General features: G+C 39.3%; 1 protein-coding gene across 2 annotated transcripts; it reads left to right on the plus strand.

The window, feature by feature from the left end:
* The first annotated feature begins 1,587 nt into the window (after positions 1-1,587).
* Positions 1,588-24,933, plus strand: wu:fc17b08 (ligand-dependent corepressor). 2 transcript variants are annotated; one of them, XM_022197018.2, is made up of 7 exons: positions 1,588-1,734; positions 10,575-10,640; positions 11,536-11,615; positions 11,975-12,101; positions 12,481-12,804; positions 12,900-12,996; positions 15,073-21,655. In XM_022197018.2, exons 1-7 carry the CDS (start codon positions 1,638-1,640, stop codon positions 16,094-16,096), a joined length of 1,815 nt encoding a protein of 604 aa, XP_022052710.1. In that variant the 5' UTR covers positions 1,588-1,637; the 3' UTR covers positions 16,097-21,655. The 2 variants fall into 2 exon arrangements, with proteins under 2 accessions (XP_022052710.1, XP_022052709.2); XM_022197017.2 differs by lacking the exon at positions 15,073-21,655 and adding an exon at positions 21,823-24,933 and having other exon boundaries at positions 1,591-1,734.
* The last annotated feature ends 1,372 nt before the right edge of the window (positions 24,934-26,305 follow it).

Raw genomic sequence — 26,305 nt, forward strand, 5'->3', positions numbered from 1 at the left:
AAATTATAAATTGCATATAAAAGATGGGGGGGGGGGCTGCACAGTGGAATAGTGGTTAGCACTTTTGCCTTGCAGCAAGAAGATCCCCGGTTCAAATCCCAGCCTGCGCCTAGGATCTTTCTGCATGGAGTTTGCATGTTCTCCCTGTGCATGCGTGGGTTTTCTCTGGGTACTCCGGCTTCCTCCCGCAGTCCAAAAATATGCTGAGGTTAATTGATTACTCTAAATTGTCCGTAGATGTGAATGTGAATGTGATTGTGTGTCTGTATATGTAGCCCTGTGACAGACTGGCGACCTGTCCAGGGTGTCCCCTGCCTTCGCCCGAGTCAGCTGGGATAGGCTCCAGCACCCCCCACGACCCTAGTGAGGACAAAGCGGTGTATAGAGAATGGATGGATGGATGGATGGATGGATGGATATAAAAGATGGCCATTGTGACTGGGCTGTAGACTACTTTTTTATCCTCCAGTTTGGTATTTTGCCATTGCTATCTACTCTTTTGAAATTGGATGTGGTGAGTGAGGGGTGTAGCTGACTGTTAACCTAGGGATAATGTGCAAGCAGATATTGTAGTAACATGTCCATTACAACATAGCCGTTTACTATCTATTTTCTTCTGAATGTGAGTAAAATTCATCATGAACAATGTATTTACATAGTCTTAAAACTAGTAATGAAGAACGTTAATTCTATCCAAAAATGTTATTCTGACTCGCTGGATGTAGATTACAGATATAAGCTTGCCATTCGGCATCCCCTTCTGCTAGCTATATGTTAACATTTTATAAAGTCCCTTCATTTTGCAAACAGCAACACCAACCTCCACAGTGAAAAATTCACATTTCTTGAGGGGTATGAATCAAGCAGTAAGACAGCTCTGCTAGGTTTTTGTCAAATACCATTTTCTTGGCACATATAAACACAAGCCAGCATGTGGTAATGAAGGATTGCCAGCCTATTCTGCACTGCAGAATGCTCTTTATAGTATTTTTTATACAATTATTTATACAATTAGAGTGATTGCAGGTTTAAGACATTACCACATTAGCTTCATTTTGCATTCTGCAGGCCATGTCCATCTTTTATACACAATCTATGTTAAAAATGCAGAATGTGCCTCAAGGTCTAACCATTTTAATTTATTTTATTCACTTAATCAAACTGCCACATACTACTTGCCACACAGTTAACCCGGGGCCCTTGTGGCCCCTGTGGATGTAGGGCCCCAGGGCAATTGCTTGCTTTGCCTTGCTAGTTATCCAGCCTTAAGTAAAGTTCAGTCTATATTACATACTTATTGGTCTTTAAATTTGAAGTCCAAAATACCTAAGCCCCATCTGATATGATATAAACTGCAAAAAGTATCAACCTAAAATTCCCATTATGGATAACTATCAAATGAAAATGACGTTATCGTTGTTGTTTTTTTCTTGTTTTTTTATTGGTAGCATTATATGTATATTCATTCAGTTATCTGCACGCTGATGTAATCAAGCTGTTTGATTAAGTGACTGTGTGTTGCTGAGATCTGCAGGCATTTCCCTCTGAAGTGGTTTCCTCCTCTCCACGGCGGCGCGCGTTCACATAGCAGAGCGCTTCCTCTTCCCGTGCTGGTGCCCGCCAGAGAGCGATAGAAAATGGCGAGTTTGTGCAGGAGGCAGCAATGCACAATCGACAGGCGCGGCTTTCGGCAGGAACTTGACTCGTGGCGACACAAACTCATTCACTGTGTAGGTAAGGATAATGCCAATTACACAGTGTGTAATTTTGCGGGCTGAATTTCGCTTCTGTGTGACCTTTATCGCCGTAAATACCCATCTGTTACCGCACTCACTCGGGGCATCTCCGAGCGACTTTTTTGTCCTCAACTGTTTCCTTCTCACGACACCCAGCCGGAGCAGTTAGTTATATGTTGCAGTTTGTGACCATGTTGCACCACTTCTTGGGCCTCTTCGCTGTTTTTTTATCGTCATTGAGCCTCAACTGGAGACTTTATGTGTCTGCTGGCGTAATGTTAGTTTGTTTAAAGGGCACCGTGCTTGTTTTAAAGGGAGTGTCAGTGGGCGACGCGTCGGCCGAAAGCAGTCCGTTTGCTAAAAAGCGCGTTCCCGTGTGATACTGTATTTTGGATGGGGGAGGGCGACATATAGCCGTGAGGTGATGTTTTCACTTAACATTTAGCTTACTAGCTTGCCTCAAATTACCACCCGTGGACGCGCATTACTGCATTGAGGAAGTGGAAGAGACCCCACCGCTGGGCGAATTACCTTTTTCGACGATACACCAGTGAAACTTCTCTAACGTATGTGCCTAAAAAAACAAACATTTATTTACTCAAAGCTTGTTGCATTGCGTGCCCGAGCGTGGCAGCTATTGCTAATCTATATTTTCCGTACAGTATATGGCGAACATGGTAAACATAGTATCTTTTGAATGTGCTATCATTTGGCTAAAAGCACCAATGTCTTTTACAAAGATGCTAGCGTGGCTGTAGACCTTTAATCCTCTACGACAACAGCTTATTTAAGGAGAATTTAATTATAGGAAGTATATAAGTCAATTGAAGTATACCTCAAGTTTTTGCTCATAGGTCTGTGCTGCAGTAAGTGTGCTATTTAGGATTCATAACCTGCAGCTGGACTTAAAATTTAGCATAAACAATGTAGTTTTGCTCCTAAAAGATGTGCCATTTGGTCCAGGTCTGCATGATGTAGTTGTGTTGTTACCTAGTGAAGTAGCCACATTCATTCGTTAAATTTCATTAATGAGAAATAGGCTTTTAACAGTGCATAACTTGTGAATAGTGCTGTGCAAAAAGACCCAAAATGAAGCACCAAACTAATCATTTAACATCCTTTAAAAGTGGTAGATGATTGGGATGCATGCGTATTAAATGTGTTTGTTATTTATATAGACCTCCACGAGCGATTTCAAGGTCCCGTGATGCGTTTTCTTTCACCATCTAATTATCGTGTTCCGCACATGATAATAGATGGCTTTAGTAGTTTAACGCAGTTTGACAGAGAGGTTTAAAGAAGAGGGAGGGGTCATTTTTAAATCCATGCCTTCCCAGCCTTCTCCATGTGACTCAGTAACATAGCAACAGCAAGTATAGACATTTTGCACCATCACACTCAGACCGATCACGTAAATGAGGAGCAGGGAGTTGCTTCCTGAACCCAGTGTTTATTTAATCAAAATTCACATTTGATGTTCTTGTCACCTTTATATTTGTCTGATAGGAACATATCTGATTATTGACAAGAATGCATTACCTTAAAAGGGAATACAGCATCTTCATTCACGGACTATTTTAAAAGACTGACCTGACTGAGACTGACTGAGAAAATAACTTGAAGATTCGAATCATAAAGACCAAAATCACACACGTAAGTTTGTCAGTCCATCGTTCAGAAATGGTTTGGGTGATATTTTATGCAATATAATTAAAATTTTAATGCTAGACATGAATATATGCAGTGTTTTTCCTTGGGACTTTTGGCAGAATGTAAAGCAAATTTTAAAACAGCATTTAAACTGAGGGACGCAGACTATTTTAAAATTGGAAACACTATTATCATGCTGCTGATCTCAAAATGTCACATTACATCAGTTTCACACTAAGTGGCTACTGTGTATAGATCTTATTGAGATGTACAATGTATACACACACAAGGCATGCACTATTTCTGTGCACAAAAAGTAAATTTTTCCTGACATTTAGGATATTTGTCGTGTGGCATGTTTAAAGCTCTTGCTGTATTTGGAGTAGGTTAAAGTCTGACTTTATACTTTTAAAGAGCAAATGCAGAAAAACAAGATATACATACAAGCTAAAGCTGTCAGTCTGTTGCACATGATCATCGGTCCTGGAGTAGTTTAACCACATTTATTTCTGTCCAGAATTATTTATGATGTTTTAGGCATCATACTTTAATGAACACTACATTTTTGTGACATTAGTACAACTGTAACTACTAACGACCCTGATGATTGTTGACACTTGGCAATGGCTTTTTAGCATAGCTTCCATAGATTGAACACAGTTATTCCATCTAAAGGGCTACAATGCAAGGTGGGATGACTGCTGGTTATAGAAAAGAAAATGGAGAGAGAATAATAGCTTTCTGACTGGTCACTAGCTGTGGACCCAGGACTGTTCTGTTGGTGAGTTCCCCCTTTATGATTGACAAATGTCCCTTGTGTTTGGGCTATAATTGTAAGCCTGCAGAGTACATGACAACAGCATCAGTCTGCTGGCTGTAGAATGGCATATTCTGTCCACGACAACAAGGACATACTTTTGTTTGGCTTTTTGGTGGAGAAGGCTGCACGCCACCACCACCCCACTGAAATGGACATTTTGTCTTTGTGTATTTAATGTGAGCAGTAAAACTGCAGGGCAGAGACAAGTGCAATTGTCCCATAGAACAGCGACAACAATTGTCTGTATGTTTGACCATACATGTGGTTATGGTTCTCCAGCCCCCAGATGCAAACTGTGTTGCTGAAAATGCGTTCTGTCTGGATTTTGGAAAATTTGGACTGGAACAGCACCAGCTAACATTCTGAAATGCCTGGAATTTGAGTTATGTTTGTGTTTGGCATGTGGGTGAGTGGGAGTAAGTATGTGCTCAAATATAAAACAAGAAAATGCTAACATCAGGCAGATTGTCTTGTTTATAATTTAACTTTTGCATGGCCTATTTTCTGCTCCAGCATGCCCCCTCTGTTGGGCTTTTGACCTACATTTTCCTAATTTGTGAAAAGAGCTGGCTGATATCTGTTGGCATTTTGCAAGACATCATCAACAGCTTAAGTGACTGTCTTTGAATGTGTGTGTCTGTGTGTTTACTTGAGCATTTGTGTGTGCATGCGCTCTCTTTTTCCATATTTGTCTAAAATCATGGTGGTCTTATATTTGTTATTCAAAGTTGTGCTTTGTGGAACATTACACCATTTGGGTGTAAGTTTGCATCATATCACTTTAAGTATTCATGGAAGAATTTTTCTTACACTGTAGATGTTTCTCAATGTTGCCACCTCATTGCTTGCTCTTTAGCATGATCCAACAACTCTATATTGCTTGTAATGGACAACATTTGTTGTAGCCAAATCAGATTTCAAGCACTGCTTTGCTCATGTCTATGTAATGTCTAAGCTTGTCTGTTGACCTACAGTATGTTGCTTTTTGTGGATAGCATATTAGGCAACAGTAATGTTTTGTTTTTTTAAATGGTTTGACATTAGACTTGATCTGTATGTGTTGTATAACATATGTGACAGCTCAACTAATTTGTGCAACTTTGCCATCTCTGCACTCATCCTTTAGTCCTCAGGCCCATCTTACATCTTCAAAGAGCATTGCTCAGGAAGATCAGTGACCCTCCTCATACAAAATTATGCTCTCACGAGCATCGCAATCTGAACATATAATTTAAAACATAATGTCGTCTTAAAAGAGTGAATATTTTATTGATGTATTTCTTTTGTATACCTGAAAGTTGTAGCTAAAATTGCCACCTTTAGCAAGATTTATTTTGACTGCAGTTCCAAGGGAAGCTTCTGTTCTGTGAGCTTGTGGTCACTCCTTCAGAGATGGTCTGTGTACAGTAGTTGAGTGGGGGATGGTTGAGTGGGGGTTGATGCAGTACTGTACAGTGTTAGCAACACTAGAGCGGCAGAAGGAAAGGGTGGGTCATCCATTGGAAGGAGCACCGCTTTGTCATGGTGTACGTTAGAATTTTTGCAGTTTCCTAAATGTGTTTTTTTGTGATGTGTAAATCATAGATGAGTAGTAAAGAATGGTGTTGATCAGTTATCGGGTAAACAGACATGCTAGTACCTCTTGCCCTATCAAGGGATACATACTTTCTTTGTGCTGTTCAAGGTAATATACTTACCATAAAGTGGAAAAAATGAACAATTTTGGATTTTCAGATGAAATTTTTAAACTGTGTTGTAGTGTTTTGCCTTTAACATGGCACTCTAAATATGTTTACACTCCTATTTTGGGACTTTGGTTGTCATCTCCTTATAAAAAATGGTGTTGAGGCTTGTACACTGTAGTGTTGTGCCATTTAATGAAGTTAAGCAGTTTAAATATTTGTAACCCAAGACCACACAACAAGCCTGTAGCATTATTACATTATCTGGATACATTTTTCTGTGTGAAAGTTCAACAGCAACTTTGATGTTGTCACTGAAAGTTAAATTTCACTGAAATATAATGTGAGAAGAAACTACTTCTGGAGTCTTTTTTTCTTCATGTACTACCTTCCTGCTATTACTTGGGCACAGGATTGCCTAACAACACTATAGTTTTAGGCAATATCAACAGTCCTAGTGATTAAAGAATGACACAAAAAATTGTGCGTTAATGTAAAATTAGTATTTTGAATATTTTCTGAAACACATGATTGTGTCAGTTTCATTTGTCTCACTGACTGTTATTGAACACATTGGAATGACATGAATGGTGTCATGTACTTGCAGTGCACTGCAAAAAATTGTTTATTTATTTTGTGCATAGGCTCATAAAAGAAAACTAACCCTTTGGCTACTCAACCGATCTACATAGTGCCAGAAATAAGCAGTAGAGAGGGTTTATATCGCGCATTATATTTAAGTCATGGAGATGTACAGCATCGGTTAAGGTTAGGATTTAGGAAGGTTAAGCTGATCCCAGATCTGTGGGATTTCTCTTTCTAAGTGCTGGTGGGAAGGACAAGAGTGTCACACACTCCAAATCTTTCGGTCTCTGATTGGCTAGAGATGTAGGTCAGAAGAAGGCTAAGGCAGATTGGACAGGGTTGCTGCTCACTGCGAATGTACATAAGCTGCATGAAAGACTTAGGTTTCATGGTTGAGGTTTGTGCTTGACATTTAATTGAAGTTATTTACCAAGTTAGAAAAGATTTTCATGTGGTTTCAGAAAAGTTGAATGTACACCTAATTTTAGGCTGAAGTGTATGTTCAAGTATGTCAGTAAGTCACTTTCCCAAGAGGAATTTCTCTCCTGTCAGCAGGTGTCCCACATGGAAAACCTTGATTGAAAGCTATTCATACCTCCTGAGAAAGGCAGGTTTATCAGGTGCATATCGGAATTGTTACAGTCTTCTTTGTTACTGTAGATACATGGGATGTTACCTGTGGACTATCTAGTGTGTAAAGAGTCAGGAGTGACTCTTTTTTCAAAATGCACTTCAGTACACTTTTAAAAATGTCATCATAATGGTCCTAGTTGTAACATTTACATTGGACTGTACACATTTCTTCTGACTACACTTAAACTAAATGGTCGTAAATTAAGGTTTGATTTTAACCACATTTTTACAGTAAATACAGAATAGTGAGCTAATAATTTTGCAAGAGTAATCAGTTCAAATTTCATATTTGAAATGGAGTAATAGTCAAATTTTAGGGGGTGTGACATCTGCTTCTAGCCTAGCCGCGCTAGACAACCCACGGCAACGAATTTAATTCTCTGCCAGGTTGGGTCTAGTTACCCTCGGTAAGCCTCGAGGTTGGATGCTCCTAAAACTGGCCGATGAATCACCATGAAGTGTAGAGTCAGAAGGCGTAACTAAGTGACGACAGAGGCGCGACGATTCTGACAGAAACAACCGGAAACAACTAGCCTAGTCGCGCTAGACAACCCACGGCAACGAATTTAATTCTCTGCCAGGGTCGACAACAAAAATGACAACAGTCGTTGAGCTCCATTAGCACCGACTCTGAATAATCTTTCTGTTAACATGTCTGTAATATACTTGAGCTTCACCCATTGACTGTATAAATAAGGCTTCACCGAACTACCGCGTCCTCTGATTTCCGGCGCTCTAGGAACTACGTCAGCTTATTCGTTGCGCTGATTGGTTGTATACCTACCCAACTGCTGCAGAGTGATTTGAAAGACAACCTTTTAGCCCGCCTCCCTCCCTGTCGAGAGTTCCTAGACCCTTGTGTCTTCAGACCTGGGTCTAGCGCGGCTAGGCTAATCTGCTTCAGCAATGCTAGACAAATGACACCATCCTTCTTTATTTTGTAATAATTCCCTATTTCATGATCAAAAGAGGCACATGTATTTTGAATAATATGTAGTTAAAAAAATTATGCTCATCTCCGGAGCAAAATTGATTTTATTTTTCATGTTAGCATACCTCTGTTCAACTTAAACCGTGCCTTCTCTCAGCTTTGCATTGCCTCAGGGCAAACTGCAGTATGTATTTGGAGTACAGGGAAAATGAAGCCAACAGGGGTTTTAAATAGCAAAATTATCATTTCTTAATCATTATCTCCTTAGATAGAGCTGCGTGATTGACAGACTTTACTCTATAGCTGAAGATACAAAAAAGAAATCTGTAAAACTGATGTGCACTGATCGATACCTTCAAGGCTCAAATAAGTAAGGCAGGCTGTTTTTCCCCCGATTTTTGGCATGGATTAAGATTGCTAGCCTCGTTGACATTATATCTTTATCATCAGTGTCTTTTTTCATAAGTCCTTGTTAAGTTTTATTATCATTGGGTAGATGTTATAAAATATTGGGGCCCTTTTTCTTTTTCTAAAATCACATTGTACCTCTGCTTATTATATCTAGAGGCTATCTGATCACGGTAGAGCAAACTTGATTTGTGTAGCAGCAGCTCAATGGTGCCCTAATTCTCTTGTCAGTGTAATTAATGGGTGAATGTTCCTTCAGAAAGAAAATGCACCTTAATAGTCAAAAAGTGTGTTATTTCTGCATATGGCAATTGTAGCAAAGTACAGGGTACAAAATACAGTGGCTTGTTGGTGTTTTTATTTTGATCATTGGGCATTTTAACTTTGACTATTATTCTATTTTTTTATATGCTCATTTATTTTTTAGAGCTTGCATAACAATTCTACACGCTATCAATATTTTTATCGTTAGCACATGTACGCAGCTTGCTCTTCGAAAGTTACGTTGCTGGTTCCAAAATGGTTGGGTTTTAAAGAGTTTTGTGTCTAGAGGTTCTTTTCATCAGCCACTGTAACATACTGTCCTCTGCTAGTTGGAGAGTGTAATATTGCCTCAGAGTCATGGTTTACAGTATGACACATTTTTAAATGCCCTAAACTGAGTTCCTGAAGAGTAGTTTGGTGTCATGGCGCTGCTCTGTCAAACGAAAGTGGATGACCTACTTTTCTACCAGTGCCTCTGAAATATTTCAGAAATAGGATTGGATAGCTTCAGCTGAAGTCCTGTGCACTAACCCAGAAACAGACTCTCACTGCAGCTATAGGCAAGGCTGTGCTTCACCCCTTTGCCCCCCTCCCTCTCTTTATGTTTGGCTGCTGAAAAGTGGGTGGGAACTTGTAGGGAAGCAGAGTGAGGCTTTTTAACAGATGACAGCTTTTATTGAATTCACTGTGAGTTTTGGAAGAGAGTGGATGGTAAGGGTTGATAATTTTCTCACTACTTTCTCTGCTCATCTTTGAAGTGCACTGTGGCATCTGCTATGATTTGTAGTTACACGAGCAGTTCAATTAATTTTGCTAATTTAGCTTGTAATGTTTTTGTACAGGCCTAATAAATGTAATTTTCAATGCTGTTGTAGATATGGGCTTCATGCAGGTTTTTAGAAACTGTCTTTCTTGTTTTTATATTTGACAATGCGAGCCGTTACTTTTGGCCTTTTAGTGGCTGACACATTTAGAGAAGTGCACTCTCACTTAAAATCCAGTTCAGTAGACAGATGTTCTCTTGGACCTCTTTAGTGGTTGATTTAACATGTAGTTGTTTTGGATCGGTTATTCTGACCCTGCGGCACTAAGCACACATTGCATATTGTGTTAATGCACTGTTAAGTGAAGTCTTGTGCACCATATCTTTCAAACAGCTGAGACTGTAGGGTACCACCATCACATTAGCAATGCATTAAATCTTTCCTCAACCTGTGTATGTGATACAGCATATTTAGCAATTGCAGTTAGTTTTCCTTCATCGTAGAAGTCATTTAATGAACTGTGGAGATTTGGTTTCGGCTGAATTCCTGATCTCCAACATTGTATGGGATACTTTGACACCATTACCTAGCAGTCTTAATACTGGCTGTGTTTTTCTTTTTCATGTTGCAACATACAGTCACTCCCAACTCTGTAGGTGCTTTAGTTGCTTGGCAACAGGAGGATGGAGTGCATGTGTTTACTGATGAAGTAAAAACCTGGGGTGAAAGCTTATAATGTGTGTTTTAACAGAAGCAAGGGGTTGCTTACAGCGGCTGTCAAGTTGAAATGGAAAAGCAAAGACAAGCCTGGGGGCATGGCGAAGACATCATTACATGAAATCTCAGTGACGCACAGTAGACGAGGCCCAAATAATTTTTTTTTCTTGAATACCAAATTAATTTGGGCTGTCAGGCAAAAAAGGTTGCCTTAAACAGTGATTCATTTTGAATGTCTGTAGCACTGCTTTTGGCTTCAGCTCTGAGCCTTCATGAGAAGTAAATATGAACAAATACTAGTTCAGAAGGTATATGCTGAGCTTGCCACTGAATGTTCACCACTAAAAACTGCATATTTATTGGATTTTATGTCCCTTTTCTCAGGTTTTGAAAGTATTCTTGAAGGTCTGTTTGGCAAAGAACTGGTAGAAGACCTGAAATTATTTAAAGGTAAGTATCTTCGACCATTTAATTTATCTGAAGTGTGGCCATGATCATACCAGTGTGAAAATGACATGAATGCATGTTTTGTGGTTTCAGTGTAATCTGTTATCTGCTTATTGTGACAATGCTGCTCCATTGTACCATCTGGTACCCCCTGTACATTCACTCAAGACAAGACAGTCTTACTAACTGCAGAAGAGAAGATGGCTTGTGTTCCTACAGAGTTGGTGTTTTGGATGGCGTGGGGCCAGTGTAAAAGTCTACAGTGCCCAAAAAACTTTCTTTTCTTTTTTTTTTACAGTAATGTAAACATAGTTGTTAGTGAGACAACAATAAGTATTCTTGGTGGGTGAAATTTTAAGTGAGTCCAACAAGACTTTCTACAGAAGCAGCTGCTTCTGAAAATTCATTTGAACTATATTAATGCATGCTTGATTTGGTCAGTCTCACTAAAACAATTCGCATCATTTGCATTGTGGCCCACTCCCTCATTTCATTCAGACATTTCTGTTGGAAGCCTTGTTATTGAGTTCTGCATTGAAAAAAAAATGAGATTCAAATTGAATATGAGACACTGTAAGTTTGAAAGGAGCCATTTTTTAAAAATTGCATTCCATGTGGGTCTAGACAATACGATCGCTGTGTTGGTGAAAATACAAAGACAGTCCCTTAAAACAAAATGTGCTACGTGAAGGTCAGTCGGCCATTAAAGAACACATTCTTAAATATTTCTGTGCTTTATTTATCATTAATAATGCTATCATTTCTGTCAGGTCTGTTTACATTTTATATAAAATTAGTTCAGCAATGAAAACTGTTGAAGTTAAAATCATAATTGCTTAGTAGTTCAGAAAAAATAAACATTTTATCATCCAACTGAATTTCTTTTTTGTGTCTACAGACTTTGAACCTCTAGCAGTGTCTGATTGGTCATTTGATGAAAACTGTCTGTTCTGCTGTTTGAGAAGAGACAAAGTAAAAGTAAGTTTTTTCCCCCCTCTGTTCCTTTCTTTCAACTGTAAGTGGAAAAACTTAAAGTACTATAGCTGTCTTTCTAAATGGTGTTATTTTGCAGCTTTTATGCTTTTAAATGCTCACTTTAGGTAAAGAGCATAGGATATGTGATAAGATCCAGACTTGCTATAGATTTGGATTTAGGAGGTAATGAAATAAATCTTCGAAGTGCATTAAAGGTACCTGTGCTCTCATGGTTTCTTAGTGGAATAAGTTGTTGCTTGATCAAATTACTCTTAATCTTTAAAAAAAATACTTTTAAGTAAATATATGTCCAGTTCAAGTCTAAAGGCTGCTGAGTTAACTTTTTTTTAAAAATTTATCAGGAACACTTAATTGGCTTAAACAACGAGGGACTTGAAGACACACCCAAGCCCCTCCCCTTTAAAGATCAGATCAGCAGGCTCGAGAAACAAGCCGAGGAATTTCTCAATGCAGTCCTCTGCAGAAAAGGTGAGTTTTCATGTCTCATTAATGAGGCAGGTGTCAGTATTTTGCTATTTATAACACTAATGAGCTTAGTACATGAGAACCTGCCTGCAGACATGTCGGTGTATGTCAGCGAATGCTTAGTAAGATTTTACATTTAGGAATGTGTATGATCTGCACATTTATTTCAATTGCTGCAACTATAGCTCTCACAGCACCAGGAAAAAAACTTCAGCAAGCATGTCTTCTTATTTGTTTCGAAGGCTGTCTTCAGGCAAGAATTTACTCTAAAAACATTTTACAGTGCAGTGGGTTTGTTAGGTGGTATGTTGACTAATCACTTATGGCTCAGTAAAGGAATGCAAACTGAGCAGATTTAACCTCTATATTTTTTTCCTTTCAGATGTGCCAAATTTCTCAGACCCACACATTCCAGTAGTGGCTCGAGAGATTCTTCAGAGAATGATCAGACAGTTTGCTGCCGAATATACCTCAAAAACCAGCCCCCCTCAGGACAGTCGCCCAGATTCCCAGCCTCACTCTGACCAAAGCCTGCCAGCCCCACCCTTGCTCTCAGGGGCTCCTCCTCCACCGACCAGCCCTGCTGCCACCCTGGCTGGGCCAGCACACAACCAGAATCCCGTCCTTAGCAAACTCCTCATGGCTGACCAGGATGCTCCTCTTGACCTCACAATCAAGAAGCCCCTGGCTGAGCCCAGTGAACAAGGTAGTGTGAAAATCACTATAACAGAGTTACTGAAGGAGTGCTCTGGTAATGTGCCAGTCTGAACTAACACTGAATGTGCCTTTTTTTTTTTTTAGATGGAGTCCTTGATTTGTCTCTCAAAAAGAATCGCTACTGCAGCAACCTGCCTGTTCGTAGTCACAGCCTTTCTCCAGCCGCTACCATGCTGAAGGGGTAAGAACCATTTCTTTCTTTTTAGTTTCCAGTGATTTTTTTAAAAAAATACCGTTGTGGTTTACAATTACGAAACTGAATTTTAAATGAATTGGTGTACAGGTTATTTGTACTAGCATCAGCTGATCCCCGAAGTCGGAGTCCTGAAATTAGAGATCAGTAAGAACAAATAGGGTTGTGCTGTAGTTTTTCTTTTGATGCAAAGAAACATAAAACAATATGCAACCGAGGGAAACCGCTCCCAACTTCCACTCATCCTAGAGGATGCAGTTTCTATTATGCTGACCTTCAAAGTGAATTACTTTGCAGATTTAAGTTAACCCACCTGCACTCCTCATTTTTGGTCTGACAGGTCACTGGTATTATCATCTAGGGACTGAGTGGGCAGCATCTTGTTAGTTTTTAAAATAGTGTGGTTTCAAAGTATTCCGTTACTTCAGCCTTGTTTTTGGTTCCTGTTGATTTACCACAGGACTTGTACCCTTGCTAATATTTTTGCATCTTATTTGCAAGGTGAGTAATCCATAACACATTTTTTCAATGAAGTGACCCATAGACCACTGCAGCACGCGCCTGGCTAGATAATACCATGTGAAATTGCTCTTTGAGGATTTAACAACCCTGCACAAACCCCTGTGCAATTCAGGAAACTGCTACATTGCAAGTATAGATAGGAAGGATTGCACTGAGTTGTTTTTATTATCAGTTTGGTAAGCATTGCCTGTACACCTATTGTTATTCTTATAATGTGACTGGTTTAAATATTAGTGGCAACTTTTTCTGTGCTGTGATTGATACCAAACATTAGAAAATACACATTTCCTTTAATTCCATTCATCCAAATGACAGGACTGTATTCCTTTATTGATTGTCTTCACTGTAGTAAAAGTGCAATTTTATTTATTTTTTAAATAAATCAGTTATTTAAGAAATTACCTGTATCTAAATAAGATTTATTTTATTTTGCAGTTAGGTTATGCTGCGTATTCTTTGAATACAACAGCCCTTGGCTATTTTCTACTCATTTTGACTTCAACTTGTCAATAATTACATTTTTATTTTGACTGGCAAAGCACCAGTGGCTATGCATTCCTCTTTCTATGGCTTGGAGAATTGATAGAATCTATTCTTATCAGATTAGACCTCCTCTGGTTTTTATGCACACTGTCCTTAGTACGATAAAAAATCCTCTTGTCTATATAAAAACTCTCTCCATTTAAGTTGTATGGAGCAATGAAAGTGAAAATACAGAATAAGTTCATAAGACCCTAAGGGTAACAGACAAGACATTTTTTGGATGTGTGAGTCATTGATGCAGGCAAATTGGCTTAACATTAGATGCTTTTCCCCCGAGCAATGTCCATGAAATTAGAAATGTAGTGATTAACTCGTAATTTAGGGCAAAAGACATCATGCCTTTTAACTAAATCATTTAAAAATGTGATTTTGATCAAACTACTAGTTGCCAATGAACTGTGCATTTTTTGGTGACTTAAGTTGGTCAGTTAGGTTTTGGTTTTAATAGTTTGACACACACAACAACCCTCTGCTGGCTTACTCTTTTATTGCTGTGCTTGTTCAGTGGTAACGTCACACACAAAATGCCAATAGCCTCATTTGCATTAGTCATTTTGTATGGCATAGTTGCTGTGCCCTGCTTAACATTCACATGTAAAGTTCCCTTACTGCAATGACAAATCAGCCCTCCTCATGGCTATGCTTTTAGCTTCAGGAATACTAAGACTATGTATTCCAGTAAGTGCCTTTTCTTTGCTTTTATTTTCGTTGTTTCTTTGCCCTTTCTTTATTGTTTCTTTTTCTTATGTCGATGCAAAATTTGTAAACAATTATCAAAGCAAGCAAATAAAAAAATGTCAAACTTGAGCCTTTTTTGTTCTTAAAAGTCACACACACATTCACAGTCAGTTGTTCATAAAGTTAGTGATGTTACCAAAGCAAGGTCATATAATAAAGGAGTGGCCAACATCCTCCCCTCCCCAACCCATCCTCCTTTAGAAAAGAGAAAAGGGCACTGTGCAAGCTCTGCTCACACCCAATTTCCTTCCATCCAATCAGGCGATCCTTGAGAGCGGACGGACAAGTCGGGCTGTTTATGAGGAGCCTACAGGATGGGAGGAGGAGGGAGAATTTCGGCCACTCCACCTGTTATAAGCCTTCCTCGCCTCTTGCATACTCGCTGCACATCAAAGAGGAGGCCGATTTGGAGAGCGACCCAGAGTCACCTCTCAGCCATAACCACAACTCCAGCCCCAGTGACCCTTTCAGAGATGCATCAGCTTCCTGGAATTCGAAAACTCATATTGGGGCCCTACTCAAACTGAAAACCAGCAATGAAGCTAGTGAGCACCTTAAAGACATACCCAGGTTGTTGGAAGCTGCCGGACTTTTGACAAAGTCACTTGCCTATGAGAAAGGAAACCTCCAGGAGGCCTGCAGGGATCACAGCTTTTCCCTTTCTCATTCATCATCTTTTGACCTCAAGATTCCCCAGGTGCGAGTTTTGACCACAGGAACTGACACGACTTGGGATTCCATTTCCACTGAATATTCAGGGTCACTTTGTGAGAATGGTCTGAGAAAGAAGCTTTCTTCCATTCTACCCAAACAGATCCAGGGAAAGAGTGGAGGTCTCAATAGCTCAGGTTTGGAGAAGGAGTATTGGCCTTTCTCCGCTGACCACCAAGCCTTGGGGGCAAACTATCCTATGGATTCAGAGTCGGATCTAGCTAACAAGCAACCGAGGAAGAAACGGGGACGTTATCGACAATACAACACTGAGCTACTGGAAGAGGCTATTGTGGTAGTAATGGGTGGGAAAATGAGTGTGTCTAAAGCCCAGTCGGTCTATGGCATTCCACACAGCACCCTGGAATACAAAGTTAAAGAACGTCTGGGGACCTTGAAACATCCCCCAAAAAAGAGAACGAAGTTGATAAGCCAGGTCGAGGAACAAGGTGTTTCAAAGTCCCCCAAAACAGAAGAAATCCAAAATTCTCAGCACATTGTCTCTGAGAAGAAGGAGAGTGCTGATGAGAACGGGACTGATTTCCATGATGAAAACGTTTCATCAAATGAGTAATACATCCATTGCATACTAACAAAAATGTACTTTTAACCATTGCATTTGCCAGACAGTGGTAGTAGCTGACTTGGTTGACCATAAAACCCTAATAGTTAATAGTTGTAGTAATTTTCGCCCTCACTTTTGTCATTAAATGAATATGTACGTGCATGGTCATCTATCTTAAACACTCAGATGTACCCATGCAATACATATTGTGCCTGAAAGGCATGCTTGCTATTGATGATTTTTTTTATGTAGTCATACACTAATTTCAGTTTATTTGATTAGAATGTGCTTTGAAAATAACAATTTAAAGCTCTATAGGTGTATCTTTTACACACACAGCTGAAAGCTTGGCAAAAGATGTGGCGCCCCTCAGTGTCTTTTCTCAGTACTGATCATATGCTCAGAGTGAACATGTAGTGGATTCTCTGAGTATGCATTCCTTGCAAATATTGGTGGAAGCATATTTATTATCTATCAATATATCACATTTATGGAGGACCATAGAAGCCTCTGTCATTGTTTTGCAAATGCAGCTCTGTGATTCCAGTGGACACGGAACATTTAACAGTCTGTCCACACACTAACATATTTATTATGTCAAAACACTATTATATATAAAATATTTATTTATTATTTCAGTCTGTTGGATGGCATAGTCTGTCGTTCTGAATTTCACTCTGTTAACATTATCTTCACAAACATCACTAATTTGTCCACCTACATTTTTCTTGTTTGTTTTTCTCTGCTCTATGATCGGTAATAGTTTTCTTTCATTGCCTTCACTACACTCAGGATAAGTTCAGATTGGACTGCAATGCTTGTCAAAGTACATATCTCTATCAGATAATGCATTACTGTACACATAGAAATATACCTCAGCTACAGATATGCTCAGCTAAATCATTGCCTCATGGAAGTCACTTCTAATGGTGAAGAATAGCATCTATACCCAAATAAGCCTTTTGAGGTAACATTTCAGGATGTCTTACTGACAAGTTGTGCGTGTCCTACTCTCAGATGTCTTCACAACCTACCTTAAGTAGTTATCAGTAGCATTTCAGTGCTCGTGTAAGCATTCAGAGCAGTTCAGTTGTATGTAATTTAGGGCTCATATTTTTTTAGATTTCATGTACTATCTCTGGGATGCGCCACAGAAGTAGAATTTATATTTTTTTGCTTTTGTTTTTTAATTCATCAAAACAAAAGAGAAACATTGTATTTCTATACATATGTAGAATATACAGACACATACATGCGTACATGCATGCCTCCTGCACGTGATAAAGAATTGTCTCTTTTAGTCAGCGTCTTGTTTTTTTGAGAATGATACTTTGTTGTGGCTTGTTAACATTCGTTAGCTTGCCAAATTAGCTAACCAGGTTACAATCATGCCTCAATACACACACCACCTGTTTCTCAAGTTACCAAGGCAAAAATTCAGTGAAAATTGTTTTCATTGGCTTGAATCAGTGAATGTACAGTATTGTGTCAGGTTGAATTGCATTTAAGAGTTTAGTTATTGACCATTATTGGTTCTGATTTCCTGGTGCGGTTGCAAAACAAGCCCAGGCTTACTGTGTATTTTTTATCAGGGGAGCATTATTTGAAATTTATTGTTGGCATCCAAAACTAGTTTTTAGCTGAAAAGAAAGAAACACTTTCTCATGTTGAAACCGGCAAGGGTGTGGTTAATTTTTTTTTTTTTTTCCTGACTTGAGATATTCATGTGTTGCTACACCAAAGCTCAGACTGCAGCCATTTCTTTAAAATTTACTCTAATATTGGGTCTTGGTCCTGTTCTGATTCAAAACCTTTACAGAAGGCTTCTTCCCGTTTTCACTGAATTTTTTCCTGATTTTTTTTTTTTCTCTCAGCCTAGTCCATTGTTGCTCTATCAGGACACCTCATTGTGCATTCTCACTTTTACCTCAGGACTCTCCAGAATATGGGATCATGGCCCATTATTCTTTTATCAGGTTGACACACAGCTCTAGCAAATCTTGGTAATGATGTTTTTGCAAATCTTGCAGCCTTCAGATGTAGTGTTGCTTGAACTCGGATACTGTATAATATTAGGAATTAAATATTACATAAAATTGTCTAGATTGTAAAAGTTAAGTGAGAATTGGTTCAGCAGCAAAATGCAGTTCAGGGACTTGCACACTTGTGTATTAGTAACACTGTAACAACAATACAACCATTTGTTCGATGGTGAACTTACTGACCAACTTGTTGGGCTTCTCTTATTCTCTGTTTGTACACTGCCACTTCTTGCTCTAAATGCAAGGACTTTTTAGTTAGTTTTTTTTTTTTTAATATATATGGTTTCCATTTTCTCTCATGAAGGTAAAAATCAAGATTTTTAACTGATTAACCGCTTCAAATATCTTATATTTTTTTCACATTCACAAAATACCAGAATAACTTGAAGCATTTGCTTCATTGACCCTTTTACAATTAAGTAGAATCTTGTGGCATATTCACTGTCATCAATTAAATTGTTCTTGCATTGACAATCATCCAGCATTACTCAAGTCACATTTTATTTTCTAGTGTATCGTTAAATACTATGTAGACATACAGGCGCTTTGGGTGTTTTGATGGGTGAATCATGTTTTTGTGCTCCTCACTTTCTATCGTAGCAAATCTAATGGTTGACTACCTCATCTGGAAATCCCATATCACAGTCTACTCCTCTCATAGCTGTTTTTATGTAGCAATTTCTCATGCACACAATACAGAGTTTACTGTAAGATTTTTTTTTTGAGTGAAGGAAAATAAGTTACAGAAAGAGTGTTCAGAAAGAAAATGTAACACAGCAGAAAATATCAAAGTTCAACCATATGTAAATATTTCAGTGTATCCTTGTATTTAATTGCGCCCTGCTCTGATTAATATTTTTCTCATTTCATTTTTTTCCTCTTTGGGTTGGGGATGGAGCGTGTAAGGGGCAAATTCTTGTTGTTTTGTTAGGACGTGTATTTTTGATGGTCTCCTGCTTTGGAGGAACCATTTTGTTCCTAAAGTGGGGAAAGAATTTCCCCCCTGTTAGATGCCTTCTTAAACTGATAATATATTTTGAGTTATTTTGTTAATGCGGTATTTATTAATCAATATTGATTAATTAATAATTTTATTATCACTTAAGTAACCATGAATGTAAACAGCTTTAATAAAATGAAACATTGAGTTTATAATGCATGAAAGGTATATTTAGATGTCTTATATGATAGATGCGAGAGACTGTCCTACCTTATTCTGACACACGTTGGTTATCTTTTGCTTGATAAATATAACATATGAGGACCAAAGTCTTTTTTTTTCAACTGCATATGATGCGGCTCTTCATATGACTAAAGAGTATCCCTGTCCATAGAAACATGTTTAGTCTTTGTGTATATGATTTAACACAGTATACAAATGATGACGCTGGGTGTATTTTGCATGATTGGACTACATCGTGTGTATCATTGGGTAGTGGGTCGTATATGGTGAAGTTTCCCTTTGAGGGTGTTTTATTGAAGACAAATACTGGACTGTTGGTGTGTTAAGTCATCAGTGTATTAAATATATTAACTGTAACAGAAATATTACTAAACCAGTTCAAAATCTGGTTACGGATTCACTAAAGATGTGAGATAATATGCCCTCGTATGGTAGTGTGTAGTTGCAGATTATTTATGTCCCACATGTATAGTATATGAATATTGTGGATGAGCTAACGCATCCGCATGTGTGTGCTTGTGAAATATAGTGAAACTCGGTTGTAATTTGGTTTGCTTGTGCTTGTTGGCTTGGGTATTTACTTTCACTGGAAGAAAAAGGCATGTGCTTTGTGTCGGTTCCTTACTGCAATGCTAAGTGAAACAGAGAGCAAAACTCTCAGGGATGAAACACTTACCACTACTTATTCAGGTACTACACTTTACTCTTTAGACCTTGCAAGCAGGGATGTGTTTATTAGCTTAGCAAAAAAAAAAAAAAAAAAGTCAGGTTGTAGTTCCAGCAAATGTTATTTTTTTAACCTCTAAAATTTACTTTCAAATCTCCAAAAGTTACAGTTGAGATATTTTGGCATGCTGTACAAATCTTTTTTTTTTTTGTTCAGAGCCAAAAAGAAACCTTTAGTAGATCTTTTTGCTGTCATTAATTTTATTATGTTGCCTAATGAATGTCAATATAATCTCAGTGCAGGTAAGATGTTGACCAGTGGGGTTTTTAATTAACAAATTTCTTTCCAGGTCAGTGCCTCAAGCAACAAATAGTTCTTAGTCTTCTCCCTTGCGTTACACACTTTACAACTTTTAGACCTCCCACTTCAGATGTTTTTGTAACCGTTGTGATATAAAGCTGAAATCTGTATTTAAAAATACCAAAACAAAACAGAACAGTTGTATTGTTTTGGACATAAATCTGATGGAATATACTGAGACTAAAAGAAGGAAATTTACCTGAATCTTTTAGTTTCAAATTTCCCACCTAAGTTAGCAGCTTGATCCATGAAATTTCACTTTGCCATCATTTTATATTGCTATAAGCTAAAAAGGAGTGGAGATTATGTAGCAAGATTACCACAAGTTATTCCACTATCTTTGCTGTAGCTCAAATTTGAAGAAAAAAAAAGGCATATGAACAGATTACATGTTTCAGCTTCACAAAATAAAAATATCAGTAGAATGGTATGTGATAATGCATTTCTATTTAAAGTTAAATTAACGTCATATTAGTTTTTAGTTCTCATATTTTTAAACACAGTGATCAACAGGCTACTAATTTTATTTCTGGCTGTTGATCTTGCAGTTGACAGCACCTCTTGTGCTGCGGTATACGCTGTGTGAAGAGCAATTTATCTTTTCAATATTTACCTTAGCCTTGTGACATGTCGCCTCAGGAATATAGACATGGTTTAATTTTTTCAATTCTCTTGTCAAAACACCACAGCGTAGCTTTGGAAAACCTTTCATACTTATTGAAAGATTTTTTTGGCATAATGTGATATAAATGTCCCAAAGTCATCAGCAAAGTTTCTCCTAGACCTGCCACACTGATACATAGTCAGACAAGTATACAAAAAATAAATAAAAAAATGCCCTCCTTCCCCAGTTAACTATTCATACAGTTACCTGTATGAAATTTGTATTGGCACAACAAAAACCTCATAGGTATTAATAATTATTATTTTGTATATCTTTGGTGATGCTTGATTTTTCTTTTCCTGGATAATTTGTCTTAAGTTGTTGAGCACTTGCATCTAAATGTCACACTGAGTCACAAAGAAACTCGAAATGAAAACTTGACAAAACTGATGTACTCAATATTTGCCCCTAATGTATTTGCTATTTCAAGTGATAAATGTGTTTGACTTGTTTTAATCAAAGTGAGCTACCATTACTAAATGTCTTGTGCATGTCTAATTTTTTTCTAGATGTATACTGTAAAAACAGCACTTGTGCAAAGATGAAAAATGTAGTAGCTGTAATAATGTTATTGGTCAAGTTCACTGGATGAATGATTCACTTTTTAAAATCACTTATTCTTCTAATAAATATGCAACTATAAACATTGTAATACATTTGTTTTTTGCTCATTATTTTACACAAACACAACTTTTGTTAGGCAATAAAAGTCAACTGACATTTTTCTCCAGATCACATAGCAGTCACATAATAGTATGAATCCATTTTGCTTCCTCTTGATGTACAATTACATATATTTTGTTCTTCTTTTCCCTTTAGTGAGTCTCCAGACCTCCGTGTTGCAAAAGCAAAAGACCTGCAGTCCACATCCACGTTGGAACAGTTCATGGCCAAACTGTGCCCGCACCATCAGAGACAAATAGTAGATGCCATAGGTTTTCTACAGACGGAGGTAAAGGCACTTGGATCCTCCCATACGCCGAAAACCCCTAACTCTACCTCTGGCATCCAGGAAAATACCCCTGAGAAATCACGGCCTGAGCTAAGATTTCCCTGTGAATCCACTCCCAAGTCAGAAGTCCAGGATATGTCCCATTCTATCCCAACAAGCTGTACAGTGAAAAATGTTCCAGAGAATGCTGTGTCTCTAAAAACATCTGTATCTTCTGGCCCTGCTTTGGATCTTCGCAGCCCTGGGTCAGGGACTAGCCTGGCTACTCCCACTGCTAATTCAGTGGATGCAGATAACAGCCGTCATGGTGATCATGCACCTCTTAAGATGAAAATCATGACCAGCAATGCTGCTGCTGGTAAGAAGTTGTCATGTGTGCTCAATTTGGAGGACAGACAGGGTAACTCTAATTCATCCAGCAGAGCAGAGACTCATGGTGCTCGACTCAGCTCTGTGAAAAGACACAATCAGACTCGTCACACACATCAAGCTAGGCAGAGAGAGACTGTTGGGCATGCCAAAGATACACCAGCAAATCTGTTTCAAGTCCACATGACCATTCCTTCGGACACTGCACGGACGGCCAGGAAAACCATCAGAGCATCCTCTGATCACCAGAACAGGGATTCTACTTGTAGGGGATTGGCTGACCCTGACCTCGGCCACTGTGACATTGTTTTTATTGACAAACCAATTACAGAGTGTTTCAAAGAACAGCAGCGCAGCATGCTCCCTCGGCGCAATGCCAGAAAAAGCACCAGAGGACATATGTATTCAGATGAAATCTGGGAGTTAAAAACTGTTCGTACATTGGCTGGGAGGGGCAACTGTCCTAATCCAATGCCAGAGCTAATCACACTGGTCACCCCAAAACAAATACTTTCCAAGCCTGAAGGTGTCCCACCTGTGGACATGCCTTTTGCTGGAGTATGCAGGGAGACAATGAATCAACAAATGCCCACAGAAGAGTCAGATGAGAGTGTGATACCAGGAACAGGAGATATTGTAGAGGTAGCAGCGAGTAAAGTAGATGTTGCAGTTGAACCTAGTCAGACAGATCAGTGTCAGAACAAGGGGCAGTCTGCCCCTCCATCCCCATTAAAGTGCCCAACAGAAAACAAAGATAGTGATATGAACACAGACGGAGAACGGGATGAAATGACAGAATCAGGGATGACAACGGGAAGTGAAGAAAGTGTTGCCCAGGCTACATGTGAAGCAGTAAAAGATAAGGAGCCAGAGTCTCATGAAAGCACACAGCAAATATTGACTGAAACAGTAGTGGAGCCGATGGAGAATATTAGCATAGATGAAGCTGAACCCCAGCTTTCAACAGAGACACTGCCCAACAGTGAACCTGTTCTCCAGCAGAGTAACACCCCATCACCAGTGAACCACGTTGAGGAAGAGGTAAAGGAAGATAAAAGGGAGGAAATGCAGGATGAGCAGCCTCAGGAACTTCACCTGGAAACGCAGATACACCATGACAACTTTGAAGTGACAGAAAAGGATAGTATGACAGGTCCAGCAGAGGAGCAACATGGGAAAGAGACAGAAATGAAAATATCTGAACTTGTTGACAGTGTCACATCTTTGGAGACAGAAGCTGATTATGATAAGGACTATGATGTGTCGTTGAAGACACTTGACACACTTAGAGAATTACCACACTGGCGAAGGAAAAAAGGTACCAGAATTACACCGCAAAAGCAGTTGAGTAAAACAGAAACCGCAATAGTGGGTTGTGTTAATGGTAAACCCATATCAGCCTCTGACAGAAGTCTTCGTCGTAGAGCAGGTAACACTACATCACCTTGTAAAAGTCCTGTAAAATCTAGCCAGAATGTGCCAAACAATAGTTTTGTGGATTCAAATATTGATCCGACCATTGAAAGCAAAAAATTAGAGGAACCTCCAACACCTGAAACACACACACATGTAAAATCAGTTGAGACTAGTCCTGTGGCTCAGCAGGTGCCAGAACCATCTTTCGACACACCATCAAGCCCACATTCTAAACTTTCCTCAAGGACTAAACAAACCCAGAAACAAAAGAGAGCTCAAGGAGATCAGGATAGTTTACCTGTACAGTCTGCTCAGCCTGGTGATCCTCAAAGCACTGAATCCAAACGGCAGCTTAGATCAGCCAGACAGAAGGCACCAGAAACTCCAGTGTTGTTGCCCACTTCAAATGCTGGCACTGACATTTCATCTCCAAAACCTACAACTACGCTTGATCTTCCATCTACAGAGCAGCTACCCTCCCTCCCTTCTCCTCATCCACTTCCTGTTCCTACGTCTTCTCTAATCGAGCCAACTGACCCCACAGCCTCTGAACAGTCCCAACAGAGCACAGTCCCAGAAACTGTAGAATTAAGCAGTGAAAATACTCAGCCAGTAGAGACTGAAGAAATGCAAAAAATGAAATAGAACAAAGGTTACAGGCAAAACAAAAACTAAGATCTGCCAAGGCTTTAGCAAATGATAGTAAGAATGGAAAACAGCAACTTGACAGTGTATTAGAAAATCAAAGTCCTGTAAAGACTGAAATGCAAACACAGGTTATGCCATTAAGAAGTAAACGGGTTCTCCGGAAGGAGGCTGAAGTAAGTGATGTGGCTTTGATGCAGAAAGCAAATGTAGCATCTATAGAGGACAGATCTGCAAGTGGAGATGATGGAAGCTCTTCCATATCAGACAAACCCACAAGAATGCCATTAAGGAGTGAGAGCAGTAAGGCTGAATTGTCACAGTTACCACCAGTAGACAATAAGAAGTTCGCTTTGAGGTCACAAAGATTGGCAGCACCTTCTACCAGTGGTCTTCCTGCAAGACAAAGTGATGTAGCTTCTGTCAGAATTATGCCAGAAAGGGTAACGAAAGCTCAAGTGAGGCCCCCGTCAGTGTCATCATCTGTGGCCCACAGCTCACAGATTGCTCTCATCACACCCAAACAAGATCCCCCAAAACAAACAACGAACAAATTTTTTGAGACTCTGACTGGAGAAGAAAGCCAACATCTAATTACAAATCTGAATGTTAAGTATGATAAAATGCAAAAAGGCTGGATGCAATTGGACAAAGAAGGTCAGCCAGCCACAAAATACAAAAACAAAGCAGACAGACAGGCAGCTATATGGAAAAGTAAACGCAGAGCACGTAAACCAAAGTCTTCAGAGCACCAGAAATACTCACCAGTCCAAATGCTTTTCATGAAAGGTTTTAATCTCACCAGTATTTGTCGCTGGTTCCTTGAATCAACAGAAACAAAGTCCCTTGTCATTGTCAAGAAGGTCAATACACGTCTTCCGTCAGAAACTCAGCTGTGCTTCCACAGCTCATCGAGTGCATCAGGGACCTCTCAGGGGGTATTTCCCAGCTTACAGGCAGAGCGCTTAAAGAAACATTTAAAAAAGTTTGCCATTGCCTCTCCTGTTAAAAGCAACCCCAAGAGTCAGAAGCTAATTGCTAAAGCACTGGAGCAAGAGGCGAATGCAGTCAAAGGAAAAGAGAGAGGAGAACTTCCTTGTACTACTCAGACTTTGACTAAGTCATACTCCTCTGCCAAAGCCTCTGCACAGATAGGTGAATCCCAGAAATCCTCTGGAAAATCAAAGAATCCAGCTAGTGCAAGGATCTTGAGGAAATATTCTAATATTCGAGGAAAGATGCAGGTCCAGCAAACCACAGTTAGACTAAAAAAGGCCTCAAAAATCCTAAAAAACAACAAAATGAAAAGACTGACCACCACAAAGTCAGCCGCTAAGTCTAACCTGAGGCCATCTCTGAAGGCACGTAACTCCGCCCTACCTGTCAGTAAACAAATGAAAGAGTCTGCAGCAAAAATGGAAAGAAGGAAAATATTGGCTGGTAAAAAGTCAGTCAAGCAAAATGTTCAAGAGAGGGCGGTCAGAGCTCAGAGCAGCAGCAGGGCTTCAAGAGATACAACAAAAAAGGAACTGCCGAAGAGATGTTCTCAACGCCTAGGATCTCCGAAAACATCTGAACATCACCCTGTCGACACATCTAGGAGTAGCAATAAAAAACATACTGAGGCAGAAAAGCCAGAGGTGGAAAAACCTGCTGTGAATAAAGTGACTTCTACAAAAATGCAAACAAAGGAATCGTCACAAAGTACAGGTGGTGAAAACAAAAGTACCGAGAATGCTGTTGAAACCTCCCAGCAGAGCGCGAATGTCAAAGTTCCAACGTCACCTGACCAGGTACTAACAAGATCTCAGCGAAAAATGGAGGCGGCAGTCCCTTTGAGTAGGAGCCCCAGTCATGCTTCAAAGAGGGCCGCAAAGGCCATGACAGCACAGAATGCATCTCCTAAATCAGCCAAGAAAG

This window comes from Acanthochromis polyacanthus, chromosome 15, assembly GCF_021347895.1.
Source record: "Acanthochromis polyacanthus isolate Apoly-LR-REF ecotype Palm Island chromosome 15, KAUST_Apoly_ChrSc, whole genome shotgun sequence".
NCBI classification, from domain to species: domain Eukaryota; kingdom Metazoa; phylum Chordata; class Actinopteri; family Pomacentridae; genus Acanthochromis; species Acanthochromis polyacanthus.